The following is a 27,793-nucleotide window of genomic DNA, read 5'->3' as shown; positions in this document are numbered from 1 at the left end:
CAAGCTTGAAATCTGTATTTAAAACTAAACTTTTTTCACGTTCTGAATTTAGATTATAGCTTAGTATAATTTACATAATTAAAACAAAAACAATGTTTTTATTGAAATTCTATGCTTAATTATCGTTGCAAAACTGACAGCGATTTAACTTTTTTTTAACAATCCCAATTTTTTTAAATGCCCACATATAAAGCTGCATACGGACTGAGCTGAGCTGAGGATGTGTACACGTAGCCGCAACTGGATATTAGTTATTTATGTGACATTTGCATAATGGTAGGCATTAAAACATGAGTGTTGTTTTTGTTGTGTTAATAAGATTGAGTGTTTTAATGCCTAATTATGTATAGTCGCATACATAACTTTATCTACATCCATGTATGTATGAGCGCGGGTTTATCGTCCTATAGAAAATTTGAATTTCGCGCGTTTTTATACTCTCATAATTTGCTTGACCGTCTACCTACCCAAATTCATTCAGGCAGGTTAGGTACTGCACTTACATTTACATACTCACATGAAATTCGACACGCGTATTGAGAATCTGTTATAGACCGACATGCTGGAAAACTGTGCAATTCTGACAATAATAATTAAATAACCTTTTTTGCGTCGATAAATATATATAATTTAATGTATGATAGGAAACTTAACTAACTTGCGATATTGTCACGTCTGCTTTTGTTTTATTTTTTAGTCTTTGGTTTCAACGAAACATGGCCGCCGCAACATGGCGCTTCGGCATGAGTTTATATTGATACATTTTTTAAAAAGTAAGCGTGTTTAAACAAAAATGCAGTAAACCTACGTATGAAAAGTCACTCCTTGGCTTTTGTTAGATTTTCCTGAGCAGTTTGTACAGTACCTCACTACACATGACGGCATTATTTAGACGAAATATTTTTCATTGTGATACGTCAATCTACCACAGCCGTTCGGCACAGACTCAGCGCGTTTGTGCCGATCGGCTCTAAGTGTTGTTACACAAAATCAAGTTGAGGTGCCCTCTCTAGTTAACATAATTACTCAAAGGCCTAGCTTAGGTTACGGTTGCGAGAAACCTACGCTCGGTACTAGGAACGGTTTAGAAATTCATAAACTGGGTACATAGCCGAATGGCACAAACGCTCACGAAACGAAACGCTCGAAGATATCTATCTCTATCGCTCTTGCGTATTGGCGCGACAGAGCCAGACTACCTTTCGCGGCGTTTCGTTTTCGTTTCGCGTCGCAGAAACGCCATTCGGCTACGGCACCTGATTAGCACAAGCTGTTTAATGTTTGAAGCTGTTGGTAACAGCTGGTGTTTAGAATTTATAAACTTTGAAGGCGAAATATTAACAATGTAATAATATATCATGAACATCACGAGTCTATCGATCTATCAGCAACGAGCCGCATTTTGTGAGTGAGAAATCGCTCGTTAGAGCACAGTATAATAATACTATCGTACAGTATGGCCACTTCCGCTCCCCGCTGAAAGTGCCCCCCACCCGCTCTCGGCTACCTCACAGTTACCGGCTGTCAAAAACGCGAATAGTCGACCTGTCATATCTCACTCATTCAAGCATGGTACGCGTTCACCAACACGAGCTTAGAATGTGTGTTAGGAACGCTCCTCTTTCATATATGTATTTGATCGCCAGTGTCCGAGGTGTGGCGTTAGTATGAAAACACGAATGCGTTGCTTTTCGATGCGTAAGCGTCTTGTTTCTTTGACATACTGTGTTTACTGTTTACAACACTATTTTTGTGACAAAAATAGAACTTTCTTTCTGATGCATAATTGTTTACGATTTACGCTCAACGAACTCAGAACAAGGATAGATGGCAAGTCTCGACACAACGCATATCTGTTCATTACAATAACCCAAATTGAGCCCTATTCCAAGGACGATACGTGTTGATTCCCATTAAGATTCAATTAGTGCGTGCTGACGTCACGACGGGGGGTCGATGGCCGTGCGTGCCATTCATGCTCAGGTAACTCAGGTTCAATATAATGCAAAAGGTAAAAAAACCTTTTGTCTGGGAAGGGATGAAATGAAATATTTAAGCTCATACTGGGAAAGTAAATTAAAGCTATACTGTAGAATTGTTGTGTACACTATTGAATAAATAATATGTAATACTAAGCGATAAAAAAGCTTTTATAAGTAACATTTCCGGGTTAAGTAACAAGCAGGTAACTATTTTTTTTCATAACAGAATTGTTCAAAAAAGCTATACTTTTGATATGGAATGGAATTCCTGGTGACAAACAATTCCTTGTCAATGTCACAGAAGTAGGCTAATATGCCAAAAATGTTTACAATTGTTTGAAAAATAGAAATACATATATAACATTACTTACATAACTTTAAATTCTACAACTACATACATGACCTTTGGATTTGTCCCATGTCTATTTTTTTCCCTAAATTTGTTTTCTACCTTAGCTGGCTTTTGTGCTCTACAATACACAACTTTTCTACAATATCTTCTACTTTATGTAACACATAAAAACGAATTTGAAATAAATATGTATTGTATTGTATATTGGAATTTTGATATGGTTGTATTGATTACACTGAATTATTAAAAGTATTTTATGATAAGATAAATATAATTCCTAAGATAAATTGTTTAAAAGAAATTCCTTTAATTTAACATCTTCTTCTTCTTCATCGAAACCTCATGACTGAGGGTTGTGACCACCATAAGTCGCTGTATGTTGCCTTAACATCATTATACACCGTGTTTCACTTAACACTAAAAACCTGAAAACAGTTTGTTCAGAATCGAGAGTAGAATCGATTGAGCTATATCTTGATGGGGGTAATATTTTTATTTAAATTAGTATTATTAGTTATTTTTTACGTGCCCATTCTATTGTACTCGTAATACAACATTGTGTATATCGCATTGCTAGAGGTTGTTTACCTTTTTTCAGTATTTAGGGGTATTAATACTGGCCGGTTACTTGGACGATTATTTTTTCCGCTACTAGTTTGAGGTTGTTTGTCAGTTTAATCTTAATGTTTATCATAAGTCATAACAAATTGAACTCGTACCTAATTACAACCTTGTCATTTTGAATATTGAGTTTATTTGCTTACTGCGATTACCTGTCCAATTTGAAGTTTACTGTGACAAAGCTTTAAAGTGTTTTACAGTGACATCTTAGCTGTGTATTGGTAAACCTTATGTCGTTGCAGTAACGTACACAAATAAATAGACTTATGGTTTATGATGGTAGTTAGCAATTATTTTATTGAGTGTAGAGCTAAAAGTCAAGTAGAGCTGTACAGAAAATTAAAAATTCGATTTAAAAAAAAGTAACGATCAGATTAAAAGATGAATACTCTAGATGAGTTTAAAAAAATAAAAATCAGTTGGGGTGTCTGAGGTTTTGAGTGATACCGGAAACACCGTGTATAACAGGTACTATTCAATTTAACTTTTTGACAATTGGAAACATCTGCAGGAGATGCCGCTAGACTTAGGATAAATTTAAAAGTGGAAAATTTATTCTAAACCTAACAGCTATTGATCTGATTGTTTAATGGTTCAAAACTTAAAAATATTGTCTTGCTGAAAATATTAGAAATAAAATACTGTTTACTTGTCATCCTATTACAATAGTGTCACTGTCAGAGTGGTGCGAAAACGACAAGTATGTAGAACATTTTCATTTTTAGATAAAATATGACGACAGGGTCCCAGTGGAAAAAGTGAACAGAAGCCTTTGCCTAGCAGTGAGTCACTAAAATAGGCAAATAAAAAAGAGAAAATAAAAGATTAGTAAGGGGCATTAAAGCAATTGTCCTGGATGAACATTGTTTGACATAAAAGTAAAACAATGTAAGGACAATGGCCATTATCAAAGAACACAATGGTTGTTTATGAATTTATGAGGCACAATGTAGGTAGCCGTGAAATGTCAAACTAATTTTGCAAAATACTTCATCGTAATAAGATATGGTTTGACTTCTAGTACTAAAACCATTATACTTCCTTTGCCTAGCAAATACTATATACCTACAACAAATTTATAACACATATAATACAATAAAAACAAGAAATTCCTTCCTAGATTCAATTGTAATAACTGGTAGCTATCATTTAGCAAAATAAAAGTCTACCCAATGCAAACATAACAGTCAATTCAATGCTATATCGAGCAAAACAGCTATCAAAGATACACACATTATACATTATAAGCGTAAATTAACCAGAAGTATGTTGAGTTCTAACTGATCGAGGGCGTGAGTCATTCTGAGCCGCATCGAGCTACGCACTATTCAATAGCAACAAAAATGGTCGCAAATGTTACAATAACAATCACAAGGAGGAACAGCACCAGACGATTAGAGATTAGAATCAACTAAACACGACCAACAACACCTAACAAGTGTGTAAGGGAAGGGACACCTGTAACTAAGCTGAAAGGTTTAGACAGTTTAGACTACACGCCCTATATAAATCAAACGACAAAGAGCAGAGTAGTAACCGTGTCCAGTGTGAATATATCTGGTAAATTCAGAGGAAAATGTGAATAATTTTAATTTTAGATCCGTTTCATGACGCTTGGCTGGTGACGTCTATCGCTGGGAGGGCACGACCTTCGCAACTAACAGTGGAATTTACACAAAATTTACAATTAAAACACAAATATAATTGCAAGTTCACTTACCACCACAGCCATACACATTGAATAAAAATTAGACGGATTTAGCCGTGAACAGCCAAGAGAAAACACCACACACGCCAAATACGTGTGCCTTGCACAAAAAAATAGCTGCACTAATTTCGAGTGTTGCCAGGACGTAAAAATAGTTAAGAAAACTACTATTTCGTGTTGCTATAAGAGAAACTGAAATATTCTACCATCGCATTGCCCTGCAACAGATTTTTTTTATTAAGTGTGATTTTCTCGGGACCGGGATTTAGATAGAGTGCAATTATCGGCTTACAAATACGGTAATCACTGCCTGTACATACGTCTAGTAAAACTAATCGTGAATCATTAGACTTATATTGACCGGGATATAGACCGTGATTACCTTTTTGATTTTTGTCAAGCTCCCGATATTTCGACGTAGTTGCATGCATCATGATCACGGAAAACCATAATCGTGAATCATTCAAACCCCTTCCTTCTTTTGTATGTTGCACGCCGTGTAGAGTTGTGCCTGCTCGTTCACTGAAAAAATCGCTCCCAACTAGTACGATCTCCGAATTAAGTGTACTAGTTCGTTCTTTTAGGACAGTAGTACACCGAGAGACCGAGAGATAATTTGTGCATATGGCGTACAGTAACGTTCACTCCAAAGAGCATTGAATCACTACGAAAGCTGATCGGCCGTTTTCGCGCGCTCTCGGTCGGTTTCGGTAGGATCACACGGATCGCTTTGCTGTCATTGTCACTCCTCGGCTCTTCGCTCCTTTCGCTTCGCTCCCATTCTGTTGCGCGTGTGTGAGTGTACTAAATGTACTGGAAGAAATCCCTCTATGGGATAAGTTCGCCTTTGTACTTCGCATCGCAATGTATGTTATTTTTAATGTGTTTTTGTACAATAAAGAGTTACTACTACTACTACTACTGTACTAGAGAGCAGAATCATTTGGGAGTAGTTCGGTCTAGTCTAGTACAGTGCAGGGAATCGTGTCTTTTGTACTATTAGTACATGTCCTATACATGCCTAACGCCGTGTACCTACGTACGCAACACATGTAAGAGAATGAATTAATGAATAATTCTCATCAGTCATCTGCTTACATAAGTTCATACCGCGCGATTACGTTTCTAAGAGTTTACTGGTCATAAACTGTGCTAAAAGTAGCAACACTGTAATCGTTCCATTCAAATCAGGATTGTGCTGTTCTTCGGATTGTAGCGAAGGTTTCGTGTAGAGCGAAGCGTTCCTGAAAGGTGCTTTGCTTACGTGAATGTTCTGCTGGATCGAAACAATGAAAAATTTAAATCAAATATATTTTTTATACTACGTCGGTGGCAAACAAGAATCCGTCTGCAAAGAAGGTCCGCCTGATGGAATGCGGTCAACGTAACCTATGGACGCCTGCAACTCAAGGAGTGTCACATGCGCGTTGCCAACCCATTAGAAACTTGTACACTCCCTTTTACTGTGTTAAGTCAAGTTAAGTAGCACAGCTAAAGAACATTCTGACATTTCCGCATTTTGAGAACTGTTCTCCATACACCCATAAACACTACAGGCCCCGTAGCCGAATGGCATTTCTCCGACGCCAAACGAAAACGAAACGCCGCGAAAGTTAGTCTGGCTCTGTCGCGCCAATACGCAAGAGCGATAGAGATAGATATCTACTAGCGTTTCGTTTTGTGAGCGTTTCGTGAGCGTTTGTGCCATTCGGCTACGCACCCAGTAACGAAAATATGTCTTCGGTGCAGACGTCATTTTCTCCCGAACTCAACACGTCAACACAGCGCGCGAACGCGGCCCCGACTGTCCAGCCCAATACTTACCATTTTCGCATGTATTCGGTGCATATTTATTTATTTATTTATTTATTTATACAAGGAATTCCAACAGCTATGAATGATACAATATAAATTTAGAATAGCAATACAGAGCCAATTATAGGAACTCACAAATAGAGACTGGATGGATAGTTTTTACACAGTAATTTAAAAGAGTAGTTTTCGACACACCGCGCGGAGTGAAGTTTGTTAGAAGAGTTATTACTGCTTTATACTGTGGTACAAGTTCCAAGGAGGGTTTGGGTTGCCGACGACTCAAAAGACAATAGCCAGAACAAATTAGTTCCGTAGGTCCTTCCGTCACCAGCACACCGCACCCTCATTGGGCTCTGGCAGCCTTACTCACCGGCAGGAACACAACACTATGAGTAGGGTTTAGTGCTATTTGCCTATTTGGCTGCGGTCTTCTGTAAGGCGGAGGTATACTTCCCCAGTTGGGCTCTGCTCTAGATTCGAGCGAGATGATATCCGCTGTGCTGTACCTACCACACAAAGCGGAATATCATTCGCTATTCTCTACCTCCTTTGAATCTGTTACTAACTTATTACAATCATAACACACTGTTATTAGAATCAGAGATTATATTAGAATGAGGTACATGCATACCTCTGTCATGCTCTATGATGGATGGGGTAACAATAATGGGAGGGTAACGAATGGGAGGGTAATGGCTAATGGGTACTCTTTACCATCAATTACCAAAAAATAAAATCAAAGAGCAGCTTAAGTTAGACGTTTCTATAAATTTTCTATACGTTTACACTTACATTTTTAAAAATAAATTGCGCTATATTGGCCACTCATTAATTAGGTAGCAGTCAAATATAAAATAAATATATAGACAAATTCAAATTTATTTCTTAATTCCCCATGATTAGATTCGTTATCGTTTATATTGCCCGCCTAAACCTATTTGGAATGGAAACACATTGATTTATAACATCGTTCGTTTTCTACCATTTCCTAAAACATCATTATGCATAATTTTCTACTACAATAAAAATATTTGTTTCATGTGGCAACTCTAAAAATGCCTCATGACATGGCGGCAAATTTCAGCAAACTATGCGGTTATCCTTTCGACCGATTTACGTGAATATTTTGGTAATTATTAGGTATTTCTATAATTAATTCTGGAAAATATTAAAATAATATGGTTCAAATATTTTTTTACATAACAATTTTAACCTTTCAGTTTGTATTTTAATAATAAAGAAACAAGTGAGGTCTTCAAATGTTGAGCGGCTTTGCTGTAACATTCGTCTGAACCTGAACTGAACATTTATTTTTTGAATAGTTTGTACTTTGTGTTCTTCTTCTTCTTCTTCGTCGAAACCTCATGACTGAGGGTCGTGACCACCATCAGTCGCTGTACGTTGCAGTGCTCTCCACTTAGGCCGATCTTTTGCCTTCCTAAAGGATCCCTGGAGCCCAACGCGCGTGACCTTCTTTATTGTGTTGAACCAGCGCGTGGGTAATCTGGCTCTTTTACGATGGCCCTCCACTGGTCCGACGATCAACGCCTTCTCAAGGCTGTCAGGATCTCGTCTGGCCAAATGGCCAAAGAAGCCTATAATTCTCTCCCGGCAGATAGTAGAGAGGCGAGTCTTGACATTAAGCTCTTGTAGAATAGATACGTTAGTACTTACTGTACTTTATGTACAAGACCGGAGATTTGGATACATTATAGTTCCTGTAGAAACTGTAGCAGAAGAACCGAGGAAGATGGCAAATTATACTACTTAATCGGAAGAAGGTCGCGAAGCATCATGATAACCTAAGGAAGATTGTGGAGGATGCCAAAGCCAACGGAAGTAAGTAGCAGAGTAAGTAGTTTATCGTTTCGGTTACCACAGGGGTCCAGGAAGAGCTGGGATCACTACACCTACTAGAATCGTCCGGTTCGGCTCGATTTTATAACGGTCTCAAGATGTCCAGATTCTACTTTTTTCAATTTTGTACTTTTAATACTTAATAGTGAGACACTGACATATGAGACAGACTGTAAAATCGGGTAACTCAAGTAAAATTGTCGAAGATAGCTCGACATGTTTCGCTCCGTAACACGTCGAGCGATCTTCGACAATTTTACGTGAATTTTGTAACTTTCCTCGCGTGTCAATAGACTGAAATAAAACCGCCTTCAAAAAAAGCGTGTTACAAAACACGGAGAAACTAAAAAGTCAAAAATAATAAACCTTCGAATTCAGATTTCTTATCGGATTGCAATAATCTAAACATCCAAATTATAAACAAGTCAATTATTTTTGTAGTCGGTACCAGACCTGTTCGTCGCCTTGCTATTTCCTGTTTGCCCCACCCAACCATACGCAGGCTGGCCCCGACTCCAAAACTAAATGATTTGTTTATAATTTGGATGTTTAATGAAATGAAATATTTATTTTCAAGTAGGCATATTACAATGCGCATATGAACGTCAAATAAAGCTACGCCGGCTCTAACCCTACGCCTCAGCCATTTCAGTCCCCCTCAGTTGGGAGGGGGTATCCACTATGGGACCGGCAAGAAACTGGCCCCGAACTCCAAAACATTACATCTTATAATTTGTTAAATAACAACATACAATTTAACATGCAAAAGTATTCATCAAGGAATATGAACAGAGATTTAGATTATTGCAATCCGATAAGAAATCTGAATTCGAAGGTTTATTATTTTTTACTTTTTAGTTTCTCCGTGTTTTGTAACACGCTTTTTTTTAAGGCGGTTTTATTTTTTTTTGTTAAAAAGTTAATTTATTTGTTGATTTTTAGTGGTTCCTAGTGATAATATATGTATCAGTCCGAATATATGTACAGTAGTGAAAGAATTATCCTTTAACTCCTAACCATTGAGGAGTTGACCTTCCATCATCAGCTTAGCCACATAAAATTATTACCATCAGGCGTAAATACTGGTGTACCTTTGAAAAATACACTAAAAACATTACATGTGCCTATAACATTTGAAGAGTTCCCTCGATTTCTCCAAGATCCCATCATCAGACCCCGACTTGGTGCCAATGGGACCATCTCGGGGGTATACCCGTTTGATCAAAAAAAAATTTTTGAAAATCGGTCCACGATTCTCGGAGATATCGAGTAACATACATAAAAAAAAAAACATTCAGTCGAATTGAGAACCTCCTCCTTTTTTGAAGTCGGTTAATAACAAGAAGAAGATCCAAGAGAAATGTTTATTGGCGTAATCGGTGGTGGTAGTGGTAGGCTACATGAACATGTGGTCGTCGAACCCGCCGGGCGGCGGCAGGTGGTCGGCGTCGGGCGGCGGGCGGCGCGCGGCGGGCGGGCCGGGCGCGGGGGGGCCGAAGGGGTCGAAGCGCGCGCCCGGCGGCACCGCGCCTCTGCAACACGACACACACATCATGGCCCCTGTACACATATGGCCAACGGTTTCACCAACCCCCTTGGCCAAGCGTGTAGAGGGCTACTTGGCCGTAAGTTAGCAGTTGGCGCTTGCGCTTGCCGGCCGACCGATTGGTGTCGGTTTTTTGTCCACACATCAAAGGATCTTGGCGCCAATGGCCAACTGTGTTTACACGTTGGCGCTTCATTCAGTTGGTCGTCAGCCGTCATAGAGGACAGTAGTGAAAAATTTACAAAAATAATAAGTTTATCTAGGCCAATATAGTGTAGATTTTAGGAAATAAAATAACCTTGCAAATGTTTAATGTATTTCCTAAAAAAGATAAATGTTCTTATCAGAATATTCAAAAAATTGTTAATATTTCAAATAATTTAATTTTACTACGGGGTTATTATTTTTTAATCAAATTTTTCTGACAACGTCTATGACCTAGAATTTCCTAGACTTTTCCATTCCACGTCCATCTTTCATGAAGAGCCAATGCCAAGTGATTGGTTCGCCAATGTGTAAACAGCGGCTCTTATCTTGGCCAAGGGGTTTCACAAAGGGCTGGTGGAACCGTTGGCCATATGTGTACAGCGGCCATCAGAAAGCAGACTCCGATCACTCCTTCCACACTTGACACTGAACGGCATCGTCGCGAGGCCGAGGCGATCTCCTCGGGCGACAGACTGCCGATGTGGCTCCATTGGAAGGAGTGATCCGCCCCTGACGAGGCGGCGCGCGCGATTTCGCACATCTAAGTATGTTAGCCTCGGCCGTTTGCCGTGCCAGGAAATTGCCTCGCGACGCCCGATGATGCTCTGCGTCTATCCGGCTAGTAAATAAAAATATCGAGCCGAGTTGACACTGCTAACCGCTCGGCTTCTCGGGACTACCAAAATCCAAAAATGTGCAGTTTACATGGATCAAATAGCATATCACTTGAGTAAATCTGAATAGCGGTTAATATTTTAAACTACATAAGTGTCCAAGGTTATAATGGTCATCCACCAGGCTGTACGTCAAGTCACGGCCACCGCCAGAGCGACATACCACCATCCCCTGGACCAAACGGGACTAGATCGGAACAGATCGCTAAATCGCTACTATAAAATACCTCGGTAAGCCTCCTGGTATGCCAAGTCCCGGGTTTTCAAGATCTCGCCGGGGTCCGAACGGATTGAACAGCATACCACCACCGCCAGGAGCAAACGGGTCTAGATCTGAGCGGCCAATGTTTGCCAGCGGAGCTGTTGGTGGCTCCCTGGGTAAAATAGAACAGTTACAAGTTAATTCTGGTAAATATAAAAACCAAATAATTATGCGAGTAAATGTTGACCATGGCAAACTTCAAAATGAAAGACAAGGAAAAAGAACTGAATCATGCACTGATTGACTAGCACATTTGCGGATCAGCAAAGGAATGTTTTAGATTTTGATTAATTTCTAGCAACAAATGAAAAAACTACACTTCCTTTCACTTATCCTGTTTTAGTTTACTGACATATTTGTTTGTTCTGGTAACCTCCACATAGCCAAAAGGGCATAAACAAGGCCAACAGGCACATAGATGACAAACACAAATGTGTGTAGGGGTGTCTGCCAGTGATTGGCATAGGTGTCTGTTTTCTTCACAAATTAAAGGGATATTGTACAAACTAGATGCCATGTTTGAGTTTGGTAGTGTTTGTGCTAAACGCCAATTGTGTGGAGCCAGTATTATAAAATAGTTGTTAAGTGTAAAACTGTAAATACCACAAATCCCGAGTGTCAGGGTGAGGGCCCGATGGGTGTGGTCTTGGAGGCACTCTCAGTGGATCATCAGGAAGCCTTCTGTTTGGTTCACCTGTAATTTTACATAAATATTTAAAAAAATGCTATATAAAAATGCATGATCTGATTTCTTCATGTAAAGTTTTCTTTTTCAATAATTACCTTGTTTTTTCCATAATTTATTCTGTTAAACTTTACTGATATTACTTCCAATTTTTATCTACATCATCTTATATAATCTGGCGTTGACACCATTACATTTACACCTATGACAAAGATGAGACTTTGTTTACTGACAATTTATTGTAACTACTAAAATTTAATAGATATGGTAAATTATTTTGACTTTTTCCTATTCATAATTGTGTACCTACAACTTCAACACAGCACTTATAGAAGAAGAATACCAGAGATTTCCTAATATGTTATGGAATGCCTACTCAACAAAGTTCTAAGAAGCCAATAGAGGTATTTGAATTTCTTTACAATTAAAAAATATTCTAGAAATCTAAGATGTAAGATGTAAGCAAATGTAAGAGTGACACTCTGGCACACCTTTAAAAATGGTTATTTTATCTGACCAAACTTACTTCTTGTAGAAGTTTGTGTTTCAGCAGTAGTAGTAGGCCTCTCTGTGATGGTATCAACAAGATCCCGCTTCACATTGTACATGAGGTCCTTGTAGCCTGGCAGCATCTTGGCTATGGAGCCACTGGTCTCCTTAACAGCATCCTCAATCTTCAAAGCGAGGTTGGATACTGCTAAGTCTTCAGATCTCTGGAATTATTAAGAAAGTGGATATAAGATATATTTAATGGATAAATTAAACATATTCTGAGCTGAAATTGATGTTAAGGTCCACAAGCAATGTAGAAGAAAAAAATTAGGTAATCAAACTGATGCTTTAAATTCTGAGATATAAATGCAGAGTGATAGTTGGAAAATACTGTCCTAGAAAATTACAACACATAGTATGTTACCATTAAATTAACAATGAGGGTGCCATCAGTGTTCAATCCATGAAGAATGTACAATTTATCTTCCAAGACATATCTTAAGGTATAGTTGTCTTTATCATTCCAGCCCGTTGGCAACACCTCGCTCTTGTCTTCATCTCCTGACAACGTTCTCTGGAAATGTAATTACGCATTTAACAGCATGGAAAAATCGTAGGTTTTTCTTTAGTTAATAGTTGTTCAAGGTTACCTCGTCACCTATTCCGATGGTGCGGAATCCTCTTTTAGTCAAATTCCAATGTATAAAGGCAATGAGCACATCAGACTTGCGTTTTATATCTTTCTCGACGGTTTTAAAAGTTAAATCCCAGCCGAATAGCGGATCTGCTGCCATTTTGATTGCTTTGGAAAAACTTTACCTAATTTGTTTGTTACCTGTAATAAACTATAGATTAGACTTAAAGCAATGAGAAATACATATACGGGTGGGTTTATTTCTAGATAAATTGATTAATACCAAAATGATTACCCGGTTCGAGTTGAGCAGTAAAAGAGGTTTCCGAAAATACATTCGTAATTATTATGACATTTGGACTGTCAAAGTTCAGATGACACTTTTCAAAGTGTTGCAATTTAAAAGTGAATCTCAAATCTCGTATTATTTTTTTCTTTAATTTTGAGACATCTAAAAAATAAAACTAGGCTAATATTTTTATAAGTGATAATTCAGAAAATACTAGCAATATCAGATACAGATACAGATAGTTTATTAATAACACCATTAATGACATTATATACATTGAATGAATTATTAAATTTATCATTTTGCATTTTAGTCTAATCATTACACAATTATAAATAAACAAAAAACACAAAGCTATACTCTGTCAAACAAGTCTGTCAGTAAATAAGGACAAAGAAAACTATATGCATCCTTTTTAACCCCCGACGCAAAAACGAAGGGGTGTTATAAGTTTGACGTGTCTGTCTGTCTGTCTGTCTGTCTGTCTGTCCGTCTGTCTGTCTGTCTGTCTGTCTGTCTGTCTGTCTGTCTGTCTGTCTGTCTGTTTGTCTGTGTGTGTGTCTGTCTGTGGCATCGTAGCTCCCGAACGGATGAACCGATTTTGATTTAGTTTTTTTTGTCTGAAAGCTGAGTTAGTCGGGAGTGTTCTTAGCCATGTTTCATGAAAATCGGTCCACTATATCACGGTCGGGGGTTTTTTCAAAATTTTAATTTTGTGGTTAGGTTATCTTTAGGGTGCTAGAGAAAAGGATACCTATAGTTTTCTTTGTTCTTATTTAGTGACAGACTTGTTTGACAGAGTATATATATATATATATGCATATGCTTTTCCGTATATAATATATGATTTTTTTAAAGATTGCACATGACAACCCTATGCGTACGAATAGTGATGTCCATTGTTCAGAATATTTACGTTTCACATTTTCATGTCAGACCAAAATGTCTGAGGGGGACAAGTCCGACAACAGACAGTCTTAGGCCGGCAACAGACGAGTCTTAATTTTCATAATCTTAAAAAAAAATTGTATGCAAACTGACACTGACAGAACTGTCAGTGTCAGTTTGAACTGTCAATTTGCATACATTTTTTTTTAAGATTATGAATTTTTAAGACTGTCTGTTGCCGGCCTTAAAATTAATAATCTGAAAAAATCATAATCTTATAAAAATCAGATCGAGAGCACGGAGTTCCATACAATTTCGCAACTGTCCACACACACTCTTATCAATTAAGATTATGAATTTTCAGATTGATTTGACAAATTGCATAAGGCTCCCCACAGACAGTCTTAAAAATTCATAATCTTAAAAAAAACTTGTATGCAATCTGACAGTTCAGATCTGTCAGTGTCTTGTCAGTGTCAGTTTGAACTGTCAGATTGCATACAAGTTTTTTTTAAGATTATGAATTTTTAAGACTGTCTGTGGGGAGCCTAAAAGTCTTTTTTTAAGATTATGAATTTTAAGACTGTGACGACTGTGTGGCGTGCCTGATTAGTAATTATATACATTTAAAAGCCACAGCATGGTATCTCGGTCCCCTTTTATTCTAAATGTTTATTACAAGGGAAGACTTGACGGCATTTTCATTTTCACAATTTATTTTTTGATCTGACTACAAATCTTCAACAAAAATCGACCTCTGATCTGAGCACAGATTAATAATTAGTTACTACGTGATCTGAGTGATCTGATCTCTAGACTACCTGTCCTTATGTCATTAATACAATTAGACAAAGACGTGTCAGCGGCGACATACTCCCGCGGCCATTTGTTATTACCGTTTAGGTTTTATTACCGGTTTACCGGTTTGCCAAATCGTGTCAAAGCACTATTTCCATGTAAAAACAACATGGCGGACGGGCAGTGTCAATTTGGGAACGTCGTGATCATAACGTAAAATAATGGATTTTGTTGTTTTAGAATATGGGTGAATATGTGCAATAAATTTATTATACTTTGATGTGCTAAGTGTTGTGTTTTGATTGTATTTGTGTAAATTAAGTGAAACAATGGCCTCGGATAAGATAAAAGTAGCCGTTCGGGTACGACCCTTTAACAGGCGAGGTAAGGAGGTTTCAATTACTAATAAATATTTTGCTATCTTGCAGGTGACTAACTGTACACACTTCATTATCTTTAAATATCGTTCCTTTTACCTCGTCTATAATAACGTCACTCGTCAAACATTTTCGCTATCAGTTAAAAAATAACTTAATTGGTGAAATTACTACGTTTTACCTTGAATTTAGATCATTTTATATCGATTCACTTCGTTCTTGGTGTATATTTCTTGTCTTTCTTGTTCTTTGATTATCGCGCTTCATTTTGAATGTATTTTACCGTATATTTGATTCATTATGATTTAGTTTTATTTAACAACACTGTCTTTGTTTATGAATCATTGTTATTATTTATTTTTAAATTGGTTTACACCTTTCAATTTTATCTGGGTTAGTTTTTTACATGTTTTATGCCTGCCAGTACCCTATGTCAAGGACGAAAGGGAAACTTAACTCCTTTGTTGATTTAAAAAAAATAGTTTGCAAATTTTGTATGAGTATGTTTTTGTTATTTACTACTTAATTGTTAGTTATACATATTATGGTAATTTTAGAATATAATAGGAAAAATGATACAAACTAAAAATGTGTGATGTTTCATATTTATACACAAGGTATACTAATATTTTAAAAGCTAGCAGTATTCTTCAAACAATTTATATTTGTTCTTTAAAAAAGTACAGTCACTGTCAATGAATATTCTTGCATTTTAAAATCAAATGTCTCACCAAGTAGCATTATGTGATATCAATTTTAAATATAATTGATATGAATGATAACTACAATCAGTTATTTATGATATCAGTAACATATTTGATAAAAATGCATACGTAAAAAACTCTCTACATCAGTTTAATTTACTAAAGTGTTGGAAACAAAAGTATTGTTAACACCTTTGCTACGGCAGTTAGTTAACAATGTGATCAACCATTAATCCTGTCTAAGTCTTCAGTCAGATTGTATTTTGATTGACTCCTAACAGTTATTAAATTTTGAAACAAAGTGTGAAAGTGTAAACAGTCATTGGAAAATGGTGCATTTAGTTCATTTTTTAGAATAGGTCAGCTGTGATGTTTTTATGTTAATTTTGTTATTAATGTAATTTTAATTTAATTTAATTTAGTTTTAAATTTAAATGTAATGTCTGAAATAAATGATTTGAATCATTCATTTAAAAATATTTTGTATAATTTACTCCATGTAATTGTTCTTAATTCAGAGAGATAGGTAAGCTGATGATAAGCTGTGTAGAAGTTTGCAGGATCACCTAATTGCAACTGACTATACATGTACAATAACTATCAAATATATCAGTGTGGTATTGTACACTGATATTATATATATAAATATATATACAGTGTATAATATCAGTGTGGAACTGAAGATGAGATGCTTGCAAATATCGGAACATGCCTCTAGCCTCGCAGCTCCAATATACTCACTATGTACAGTCAGCTGCAGAGAAAAGTTGATCTCCTTGTATATATTTTGTATACAAGGGGGTCTACTTTTACCACTGTACTAAATATTTATGTATACAATAATAATTTATCACTACATAGTATAAAACAAAGTCGCTTTCTCTGTCCCTATGTCCCTATGTATGCTTAAATCTTTAAAACTACGCAACGGATTTTGATGCGGTTTTTTTTAATAGATAGAGTGATTCCAGAGGAGGGTTTACATGTAGGTATAGTACCCGTGCTACGCCGGGGCGGGTCGCTAGTTAGATCATAAAATTGTCTTTTGAGAAAAAAATGCAGTTAATAAGTTTAAGTAAACATTTCAACATGGTAGATAACATTCACACATATACCTACATTTTTCTGTATGACACATGTTGCCAACATAAAAGACATGCACCTGCACATAAAACTATTTAAAAAGAAGCTAAACAAGTTTCCTGTTTTAAATGTCATGACCTTGGTTTAAGTTGGCAATGTGGCACATAAACATATATATTTTTTGCCTACACTTTCTAAGGCCGTTTTTAGGTGTGACCTAAAAAGTGGTGTAACTGGTTAATGCATGTGTTTAAATGGGGTTGAAGGTTGCCCAAAGATAGGATTGGGTTACTGGCAAAAAACTCTGAATGCAAACAAGAATAACATGTCCTTTAAATTAAAAAAAAGTTTAGTTTTCTGTTTGATAGTTCTATAAAAATTATTTGATAATCAGATACAATCTTAAGACAATTATTGCTAAGAATTTACTGGGAATCCACAGGTTCACTTCATGTAGAAAATGTTTGCAATGAGCATTAAAATTTTTAATCTTTCCAAACTCCCAAAGCATTGAAGGTCAACTGTGTTCCAAGTAGATTTGCACTGAGGACGGATCCTTGACTTCTCTTGAACACAGTTGGAAAAGTAATAGTGACAGGCATTACAAAGTTACATTCCTCTCAATCTTTTGTTCTACAAACAACCTACACTTTTCTAGCTTCTTCCTTCTTTATTAGCCTGTCCACATATACCAGGTACTCCAGGTAGGTAGACCCGCAACCCGCAACGTCTAAGCTACCTCCATAGTAGTATTGTCAGTGTCGTAGGATCTACGTCTCAGTGCCGCTCTGAAAAGCCGCCATTCGGAGAAACGGCATCATTTGCGATGCAGCGTGCACCTCGAGCTGAATCGCACACACAAATATACGAACACACAGATATACGTACGAATATATTACATGTGTCACATGTGTGTGATTCGTAGAGATGTGTAAAATGTACACGTGCGAGGATGTCGCAGCTTGCGCGGTGAATGTAAAGAGAATCGCGAGAACGAGAATTGACGGTTTTCTTGTACCTATCGACGTTTTGTTGGCGGATGTTGTAACAAGTGACAATAAAATGCAGTTCTTTATGTATGTTACCTTACCTACTCTTTATTGGATTCAGCAATAAAAGAGTTATACAGGATACATACTAAAAGTGGACGTTATATTTACTGGTTACACACTCCAAGAACTGTCTAATGATATTGAACATGTAGATCATAAAGTTAATAAATACTAGAAGAAAAACACGTCATGCAACATTACTTTAGCTGAATATCTAAATCGGAATGTATAATAAATAATAAATTCTAGCCTCTATCCACTATTCGTCTATAGCACCGCACCTTCGTCTGCGTAATTGGTAAATTAATCATTTTAAGCCTGAAAGCGGATGAACAGACAGATATGCTTTCGCATTTGTAATTAGGACAACTTTAGTAATATAATACATATTATATGATGTAAAGAAGGATAGTATAAAACATTCTGCATTACCTACATATTACACAAACAGTTAAAACCGGAGAAAATCAGAGCGATTTAGTCAAGCGATCTTTTAAACGATGTCTTCACTCAGTAGCATTAATATTACTAATACATATAATTATGATGTAAAAATGGCACAAACATTATTCATCACTTAAATATTACACAGATGGAGAGATGAGAGATGACATCTGCCAACTAGCTGGCGATAACTGGATGCGGATGGCAATGGACCGACAAGCGTAGAGGAATGGAGAGGAGGCCTATGTCCGAAGACGGGCGCTTTAGAGGCTGCTATAAATAGATAGATAGACATATTACACAAACAGTTAAAACCGATGAAAATCAGAGCGATTTCGTCCATCACTCTTAAACGATGTCTTCACTAAGTAGGTACTTTGCAATTTTTTATGGCGAAAGTATTACAAATATCCGGAAAAAAGGATGGTATTACGTAAACGAGCAATTCACACAATCAGCATTCGTCACGGTAGATAACCACTGTGCTGCTGACCCTGTGTTGTGGACTTAATGTCTTTGTGTTAAGGTAAATAATTGGTCACTTTGTTGTGGTACCTCAGTAAGATCGCTCCACTTTCGAAGAACTTTGCGCAATCGTATTGAATTGACGATTGATGGTCGTTGTTTACTTTTACAGCTGTTGTTTCAGGTTCATTATAAGTATAGATTTAAAAAAAAGGTTCTAAAAAGGTATGTACTTACAGTTTGTATAGAGATATCGACTAAGTTACAATACTTACAATGCTCACAACAAACGCTACACATACAAGAAATATTAACGAACCATGACCATAAATAATATAGATTTCTAAGGCAGGTTCACACACTATTAATAAAGCTAGTTATACAATATTAAAAAAAATACCATTACTATGTTAAAAAACAATTAATCAAAAATCTACATATAATTGACAAAAACAAACTGCAAATGTCCAACACCATACAACACAAATGCCTCACAGTCTTCGTCGTGCTTGTTCCATTATCAGATGTACTACTGGATCCCAAGCCGGTGGTAAAGTAAAGCCATCTTCTCTATTAAAGTTTGGATATTTCTTGATCTCAATGGCCTCGCGAAACATTCTGGGTATATAACTATATACCGCTTCTCCTTAACATTTTCTAGCGTATATGGGCAAACCTGACGCCGCGTCGATACCGACGCGGCGTCTTTTTCCATCAGTTGGCCCGACGCGACGCTCGCGAGACGCTAGATGTGGGGGGACCCTTAGCAAGAACCAGAGGCTTATCAAACTTTATAGCATTATTGACTTTATCCATAATATGTTCAGAGACTGCAGACTTTTGCCGACGGTGCTTGACGGTGCAAAAGTCTGCAGTCTCTGAACATGTCATGGATAAAGTCAATCATCAACACAATTTATTTATTTTACCAAGAAGCCAATTCTTCGTCATTCATTACCAATATGTAATACATATAATATAATCCATACTTAATAGTATAAATGGGAAAGTGTGTTTCTCTCTGTTTGTCCGTCTTTCACGGCAAAATGGAGCGACGAATAGACGTGATTTTTTAAGTGGAGTGAGTCAAAGTGATGCAGTGCAACATAGGCTATTTGAAGTTGTTATTTGAAGCACTTTGGCTGCTGAACAATATCCCCAATCCCCAAGAATCCGTTTTATGTGATAATGACTGGATCTTCAACTAAAAACATTGCAATTATTGCAAATTGTTGTTTTTCCCAGCTGATTGGCCCCGATTTGATGTTATGAGAACCCGCGACATGATACTGTCAGCGTTTTTACTCGGTCACATTACACCAGTGACACTCGACGTAATCAGCATAAAATATATCTCATGAAGAAAACTTAATTTTAAAAAAAAATAGTATAAAATTAGCATTGAATTGTAATGACTCATTGATGAATAGGCCATTTTTTTCAAAGTTGTCCACCCCGCTTTTTTTTTTAATTTTAAATTTTTTATAAGAATAAGAATAAGAATAAGAAAACATTTATTGACACACAAATAAAAATTGAACATTTACACAAAAATATTAAAAAATAAAATAGACAACTAGCATGCATGTCAAAAGGAACGGGCTCAGCATGTTATGCTGCGCAGCCATTTTGATATAAATTGACGGCGCAACGCTGATTTTCAGTCCGTCCCCTTTTCTGAACCTCATTATTTTTCATTATTTATGTGGTTTCCACTCAGAATCAGGAGCTCTTTCAATTCTAATAGGAGAAAAAAAGTGTCCTAAGGTTTTTTTTCCATTCCGTTACAATTTTTTCATACATTTTGTATGGCGGTGACGGAATGGAAGGTCTAAAAAATGTATGGAAATCTTGGGACATTTTTTTCCTCCTATCAGGATCGAAAGACCTCGCGATTCTGAGTATGAAATGCGCAAAAGAAATAAAACCATTTTACAAAAAAAGTGGGGTGGACAACTTTGAAAAAAATGGCCCGAACGTAAAAACAGTTATAGCTAGGACAATATGTAAATGTTCAAAAAGTCTTATCTAATTGGCAAAGATGGTGGAACGATTGAGACTGTTCTGTTCCTTCGAAATGGTGAAAAGTGAGACACTACCAGGCGATTCTGATTTAAGTTATGAATTCTAATCCTGAATGACAGAATTTGCTTATAAATAAAAATAGACTTAAAAAATAACAAGTCTTTTTTTCACCTTTACAAAATAAATTAATGACCAATGAAAATGAAACTACCCGTATTACATACAACGTGGCAATTACTCTGAAATAGCAATTTTATCTTTGTGTCCGCCAACAAAATTACCCTGTTACATATTTATAGGATTTCGGCGACCTTTATTCGACCTTGAACTGGAGCCTCCATCTTTAATGTACAGGTAACAAGACACGTTACGTTACATGAGTTACATCATGATAAATGAAAATAAATCTTTGAAAAATAAATATGTATAATGAAATGTTATGAAAATATTATAAACGGGTTGATCAGATCATGTGTAATTGTCGAATAAACGATCGAAATTTTGGGATTTGGGATCCAAGGGCAATAGAATAGAATTTCTTTACTTGCCAGAAATACGTATAGTACAAGATGACGACAGTATGAATCTATTCATATTTTGTATGAATCAGTACCCAGTAAAAAACGTTACATGCAAATAATTAATATATCACAATGTGTACAATTCATCATATTAGTGTATTCACAATTTTACAATAAATTAAAAGTTCAAAACAGAAAAAAAGAGTAATAGTTATTTGTTATACAAGGGGGCAAAATTGTATTTTAACGCCGAGTGTGGAATTGAAAAAACGAGCAAGTGAAAGGATTCTATAGTTGAACCACGAGCGAAGCGAGTGGTTCGAGAATAGAATCCTGAACTTGCGAGTTTTTTAACACACGAGAAGTAAAATACATTTGCACCCGAGTGTAACACAAAACTTTTCCCCTCACTATAGCGAGGAAACTACAACGCAAAAAATGCGTTTATCACTGCTTCCAGTAGTTCCACAGGTGGTAAATCATCTTTATTACTAGATTCACCTACTTTTATCAATTTTAGAGCAGTTAATTTGACTTTATTCAAGGTCAAATTACTTTACCCACTAGTGGATAAAATGCGTTTTTACCCGCTGGTATTAAAGGACAAAACACGTGTTTCCGAGCTAGTGAGGGGAAAAAAATATAAAGTCGGTCGGCTGACATGTGCAACTTAATAATAGTCGAAATGACTTGTTTGACGTATGTAGTTTGTTGGTATTTAGTTAAAGATAACATTGTTCAAGATAGTTGACATAAATAGATAATAAATTGTTTAAATATTTCGGTGGACACAACAATTAGTCTCAAGGGTTTACCACAAACCTTGCAAATTGATGTTTCGTCCATTAGATCTGTCAGTCTGTCACCAGAAATAACAAATAGACAAATGATCGTAGTGGTTTGCGGACTTTGCGGTGCTATCCTAGATTATTTAGCGTCCATTTCCGCTCCGCACGTCCATTTTGTATGAAGTTGATGTTGTCGTCCGCGCGGACCCGTCCGCTTTAAAGCTCGGCCACACATGCGCGTTTTGAGAGCGTAGGCGGAGGGTTAGCGGAGCGTCAGCGGAGCGCATTGATAGCGGTGCGCCGGACGAACGCTGGCATTGCGACCAGCGGACGCCGGCGGGAACTAACGAGCGCGGATTGCGAGCGGAATGCGCGCAGATTGCGCTGGCGTTCCGCCGGCGCACCGCTATCATTGCGCTCCGCTAACGCTACGCTATCAAAACGCTTTATGAGTGGCGGAGGCTTTAATCTAAAACGCTCCCAGGCAGGCAAGCATGGTCGCGTGATAAATGATAATACATCAGGCCGTCCCTATCGCACTATTTGTAAGTACAATAGAGACGGCCTGATGTTTTATCATTTATCGCGCGACCATGCTTGCCTGCCTGAACTTAATAAATATTTAATTAGTCCGATGCGAATCGGTCCGCGAGACACTAAAACCAGCCTTATATTTTATATTCGTTCCTTCTGTCTTCAGGAAATTTATTTCTAATAAGATAAGTGTTTCCTTACTGTGGCTTGCAGTAATTAAGACGATACGGTAGGGGTCAATTCTCCATACAAACGCTCTCAACTATTTCCTCCCTGGTTTTTGAAGATAGAGCAATGATTTTTTCAACACAGATTATTTATTGTTTCACCCCTTTTTAAATACAAGCTTTTATTTACTTTCACTTGTCCCGTTGTCTGTCGCCTCTGTCTGTAATCAAATCTTGCAAGTAAAATTTGATTCCTTTCCCGGTTCCCGATTGATAATGCAATATTGCGATGGAGCTGGAAGGGACACAAGGTTTTAAAAAATATTTTTGTTTAATTTTCCTTCTTAACGAAAAAAATAAAAAGGATGATAGAATCGCAATGGTCGTAAAGACATGCTGATGATGTTTACCCTTGTCAAAAGAACTGAGATGACTAAAAAAAATAAATCCCGTTGACCGTGCTTTATTTAGAGCTTGGATGCTTAAGAGGATACGGTAGCGAAAATGCTAAAATGGAAAGGAGACCCCTTTCAACTTGGAAATTTTAGTTAAATATACAAGTGTTATTAACTAGATTTATCGAAAAAAAATTGTCCATTAAGAACAACTCAGTCAAAAGTTATTTAAAAAAAAATCTTTAAAATCGAGGTTCCGCTCTCGACTCTTTCCTCCTTCAAAACTTAATCAATCGGAACGAAATTTGAGAATCTGAATAACAATGAAATAATCTATGTCGGACCGTTTAGCTTTTTTGGTTAATTGTTACCAATCTTGAGTATCACACCTTTTTTTGCGCCACAATGAAAAAGGCCGTTTTTGGAAATTTTTGATTGGCTCTAGAGTCTTTAAAAAGCAGAATATCAAAAAAATCAAAACGGTCCGACACAGATAAAAATAATAACAATCTGTGTTGAAAAGATCATTGCTCTATCTTCAAAAACCAGGGAGGAAATAGTCGAGAGCGTTTGTATGGAGAATTGACCCCTACCGTATCGTCTTATGTAAACAAACTCTTCACGAGTGTACATTCGGCTCTTGACCCCCTAACAGCTTATTTTGCCTAGAAACGCCGTCTACCGTTTATTCAGTCTAGCAACGAACACAACCGGCTTCAAGTATCGTCTGACTCATCGTCTGTACTACAAACAGGTATGTTCTTACATCTGTAACTATTGCAAACACGTTACGGTTGATTCAAATGCTTTGTGATGAAAATTCAGGAAGTTGGTAATGCGGATGTATTTCTGTATCATTGACATAGTTAATTAATCTTTCGATGATATTGTATATCTATTGTATTACTTATTATGATGTACAGTTACCACCAAAACTACGGTGACGGCCAAAGTAGTGGACGATTGTAACTAACCTAGCCACTTTCATATAGTAACTCAATTATTTGTGCAATTTGTTTTACCACTTTTTAACGGCCACTAATATATATTGACAGTATTGACTACCTCGTAATGGCAGTAAGGGCAGTAAGACACACATTGATTAATAAACCCTATCGTCATCGATTTGATGTCATTCCTATGAAATCTAATCTTATGTTAATTTTGCGAGATATAATTCTTGATACAATAAGAAAGAAGTATAAACTGAAATAAATGTCATATACAAAGAAAAAGTGACCAAAAACAAGTAGTGAGTTAAAATAGTAAAGTGTCAACTGAAAGTACAAATTAAATTATTTTCTATGAGAATAAATTAATTTGTTCTATGAACGATAAGAAGTTTTAATATAGTCATACTCAAACGTACCTGGGCCGTACCTAATTCATGAAATTTACGTTATTTACGTAATTTAATATCGCTGATAATATTTTGCTCAATTTAGTTTAACTCGTAATGATGAAGATTTTTTTGTGTATTTGCATAGTGTAGGGTGTTTGATTTGACCTTTAGAAATTCCTTTACATTACGTACTACTCGGAGATATAAAAATACAAGCATACGCTTGTCAATCAGCTTTCCTGTTTCATTGGCATTCGGAAGACGCGTTCCTGCTGTATTCTGTACTCGGAATATGAATTTGAAGTACGTGATTACTCTACTAGACTTCAGACGACATTCGTATCTACAGTATGTCATTTTGAAATAATTTCCGTGTTTCAGAATCTTTGTGCACATCGCTCCCTGGTAATCTTTTCACATAATATTAAACGTGTCTGTTGTCCAGAAACTTTCTGCTTCGGAAATTCGTGTGTTCGCTTAAGATCAGGCGTATTTGATTCATCTGCATCCTATTTATTATAAATGTGAACAAAGGTAGGCCAACCCACTATTACGATATATCCGCCTTCGTCGGGGTCCTATATAATTATATTTAAAACTAATGTTGTTTTTGACTTCATGTTCTTCTACACCTCTGTATTGGACAGCGATCAGTTGTTTCCCTGGATATTTTGAACGTGTATTTCGCCTTTTAAAATCCTTTTCCTGAGAAGATCTGTGATCTTTCTTTCAATATTTCTTCTTGAAAGAGGACCCCACGCTCCACGCGTTCCCTCCACCTCCCTTCATAACTACTTTCAGTCAGATGCATACGGGTTGACCCCCCTGCATAGAATTTGTTTGCAGGGGGGTTCTCCTACTCCTATCTTCATCTTACTGTGCGTCTTTCCTATATATCCTACACCCTATCTAAAATACGTATGTACAAGTAGGTACATTAGGTATTAGACGCTTCTCAATGTTCACTTCAGTCGAGGTTAGATATCTATTATCTCAGTCTAATGGTTCTTTGACTCAATTGTGTTTCATTATCAGTGCCAAAGTTGCTTGGATTAGACTAGTTAATGTCTATGAGCCGAAACAATGTTAGATAACATTATTAGCATTAACAGTGAACTTCGTTAGGTAGACGAAACGCTAATGTAATGTTAGCATTTATTTACTTTATCTTGGAAGTAATTTAACCACATTATGATAATAGGTATGTACGAGTGTATGAGGGAAATCTTGACTGGGGAATAATTTTAACTAAGCTAAGAGATTTTTATTTTTCTTCAAATAAAAGTATGTACTAATGGCAAATAGGACGCTGGCACAATGTATAAATGTGTTGCAAAAAAATAATAATAATTAGAATAAATAAATAAAATGAAATTAGCTATAAATTGAAAATTGCGTGTCACTTCTGTCAATGTCAAAAGTTTATTCTTTGTGTAAAAAAAAGGATAATCCATTATCCCCGTTATCCCCGATGGATTAAGAACCGGTTGTTATCCTTACCTTATTACGTATGCATTCGAATTAGGAGTCTTGGGGTAACTAACCTCATCAAATGACCGACCGATCGATATGGTGTTCAGACAACTATTTGTTGTAAACATTATCATATCAAATATCAGACGATCCGAAGATAAATTTCTGTTTAGACTAATATTCTATGTAACTTCATGTCTCGTTATTTATATCTCATTTACACGATATGAGAACTCGCATAAGTCTCATTACATTGCGGTATTTGATTGGTGAGCTGCATCGTATAAAACTTCAACATTGTATTGCAACTAGCTCAGAAATAAATAGTAACTGGCTCCCCGCGACACAGGCACAACCTAGTGCGGAGATCCTTAGTAATATGTAACTAAAATCGCATGCGATTTTGCGCGTCGTTAAATGGGCCCTTGGACTAGCGTGGGAGTACCCACATGCGTGAGAGGAGGCCTGTGCCCAGCAGTGGGACGTATATAGTCTCAATCATTGTATATTATAATTATAAATAGGCCGATAATTAAGCTACTCTATTGTAATTATTTCCAAAAACAATTACAGTTTGTAATTTCTAACCACATTTTCTCGTATCTCGTTACGTTTCAGAGGTGAATCAATTAATTTCAATCCCAGCGCCGGATGCAATTATTACATAAACGATGTTTGATACATTTTCATTAACGTGTAGGGTAATGTCAGCTTCGCACGTATTTAATGACAATCGATTAATTTATGACAATCACAGTGTATTTGCTGCGCGAAATTTATAATAATTAAAATGAAATATTACAAGTAGATAATACGAACGATTCCGAAAAAATATAAGGGAAGACTATTATGCACTACATCTGTATCAAACAAACCGATTTGCCTTTATTTCCAGTCGTAACGAAACTCTCGATTTTGGACCCAATTTTCTACTCAAATAATCTGTAAAACTATTTAGCTATATTCAAATTGATTTATGGTATAATAAAACATACCAAAGTCCTTCATGTTTTACTTCAATATTTAGGACGTTGGCCGTTATTTGACCTATTTCGTCCAGTCACTTAACTGCGACCGCAATATTTTGAATTTATACTAACTGCGACCGCAATATTTTAAAATGCCTTGTCAATTTTCTATGTACTTATAAATCTCTGTAAATCCACGAGAAAGCTTCAGTAGATGTATAATTTTATACATTTATGATGTAGCGACAAAACGTTCATAGAAAAACCTTTGTGCACATTCTAATGTGTCTCTCATATTTTATTGCAAAAGGCAGGGAAAATTGTGTTTTAATGTTTTATTATGATCAGTCAAAAATATGACGTATTGGCTTATTAAAATACATTAAAATGACCCAATAAAAATTATAGCCGCCATGTTCCTCGTACGAAAAATCCTGTACGTCAGCTTTTTACGTCTTTACCGACAAAACAGCTATCGCTTTTAGCATACAGTAGTCCTATATGCTGGAAAAAAATGTACACGTTTGTGTAAGAAGGAACATTATCGTTTTAGTAGGTACAATCAGCAGCAGAAGTTCCGTAGCGGGCAAGGTGTTTAAAATGAACTTGACACGATCCTATTTTTGAGACAATAAGAGCGTGTTA

The 27,793-nt window shown here is 36.6% G+C and overlaps 3 protein-coding genes across 5 annotated transcripts in view; 1 reads left to right on the top strand and 2 right to left on the bottom strand.

The window, feature by feature from the left end:
• The window catches only part of LOC125225132 (PRL-1 phosphatase), a 62,864-nt gene extending 58,060 nt beyond the window's left edge, over positions 1-4,804 (bottom strand). Inside the window, exon 1 of the mRNA XM_048128700.1 lies at positions 4,676-4,804. The gene's annotated coding sequence lies outside the window, so the exon portion shown is untranslated. The remainder of the gene's footprint in view (positions 1-4,675) is intronic.
• Positions 4,805-9,685: 4,881 nt separating this feature from the next.
• On the bottom strand, positions 9,686-15,392 carry LOC125225462 (proteasome inhibitor PI31 subunit). 3 transcript variants are annotated; one of them, XM_048129200.1, is made up of 7 exons: positions 15,369-15,392; positions 12,852-13,036; positions 12,626-12,775; positions 12,236-12,422; positions 11,628-11,718; positions 10,990-11,136; positions 9,686-9,867 (listed from the first exon to the last, which is right to left on the bottom strand). In XM_048129200.1, the coding sequence occupies exons 2-7, from the start codon at positions 12,993-12,995 to the stop codon at positions 9,732-9,734; spliced, it is 855 nt and encodes a 284-aa protein (XP_047985157.1). In that variant the 5' UTR covers positions 12,996-13,036; positions 15,369-15,392; the 3' UTR covers positions 9,686-9,731. The 3 variants fall into 3 exon arrangements, with proteins under 3 accessions (XP_047985157.1, XP_047985156.1, XP_047985155.1); XM_048129199.1 differs by lacking the exon at positions 15,369-15,392 and adding an exon at positions 13,131-13,257; XM_048129198.1 differs by lacking the exon at positions 15,369-15,392 and adding an exon at positions 13,119-13,170.
• The window catches only part of LOC125225463 (kinesin-like protein KIF13B), a 329,624-nt gene continuing 316,797 nt past the window's right edge, over positions 14,967-27,793 (top strand). Inside the window, 1 exon segment of the mRNA XM_048129202.1 lies at positions 14,967-15,194. Within this exon segment, the coding sequence (XP_047985159.1) occupies positions 15,140-15,194 (55 nt within the window). The 5' untranslated portion in view covers positions 14,967-15,139.

This window comes from Leguminivora glycinivorella, chromosome 4 (assembly GCF_023078275.1).
Source record: "Leguminivora glycinivorella isolate SPB_JAAS2020 chromosome 4, LegGlyc_1.1, whole genome shotgun sequence".
NCBI lineage: Eukaryota > Metazoa > Arthropoda > Insecta > Lepidoptera > Tortricidae > Leguminivora > Leguminivora glycinivorella.
This window is presented reverse-complemented; position numbering and strand designations above follow the sequence as displayed.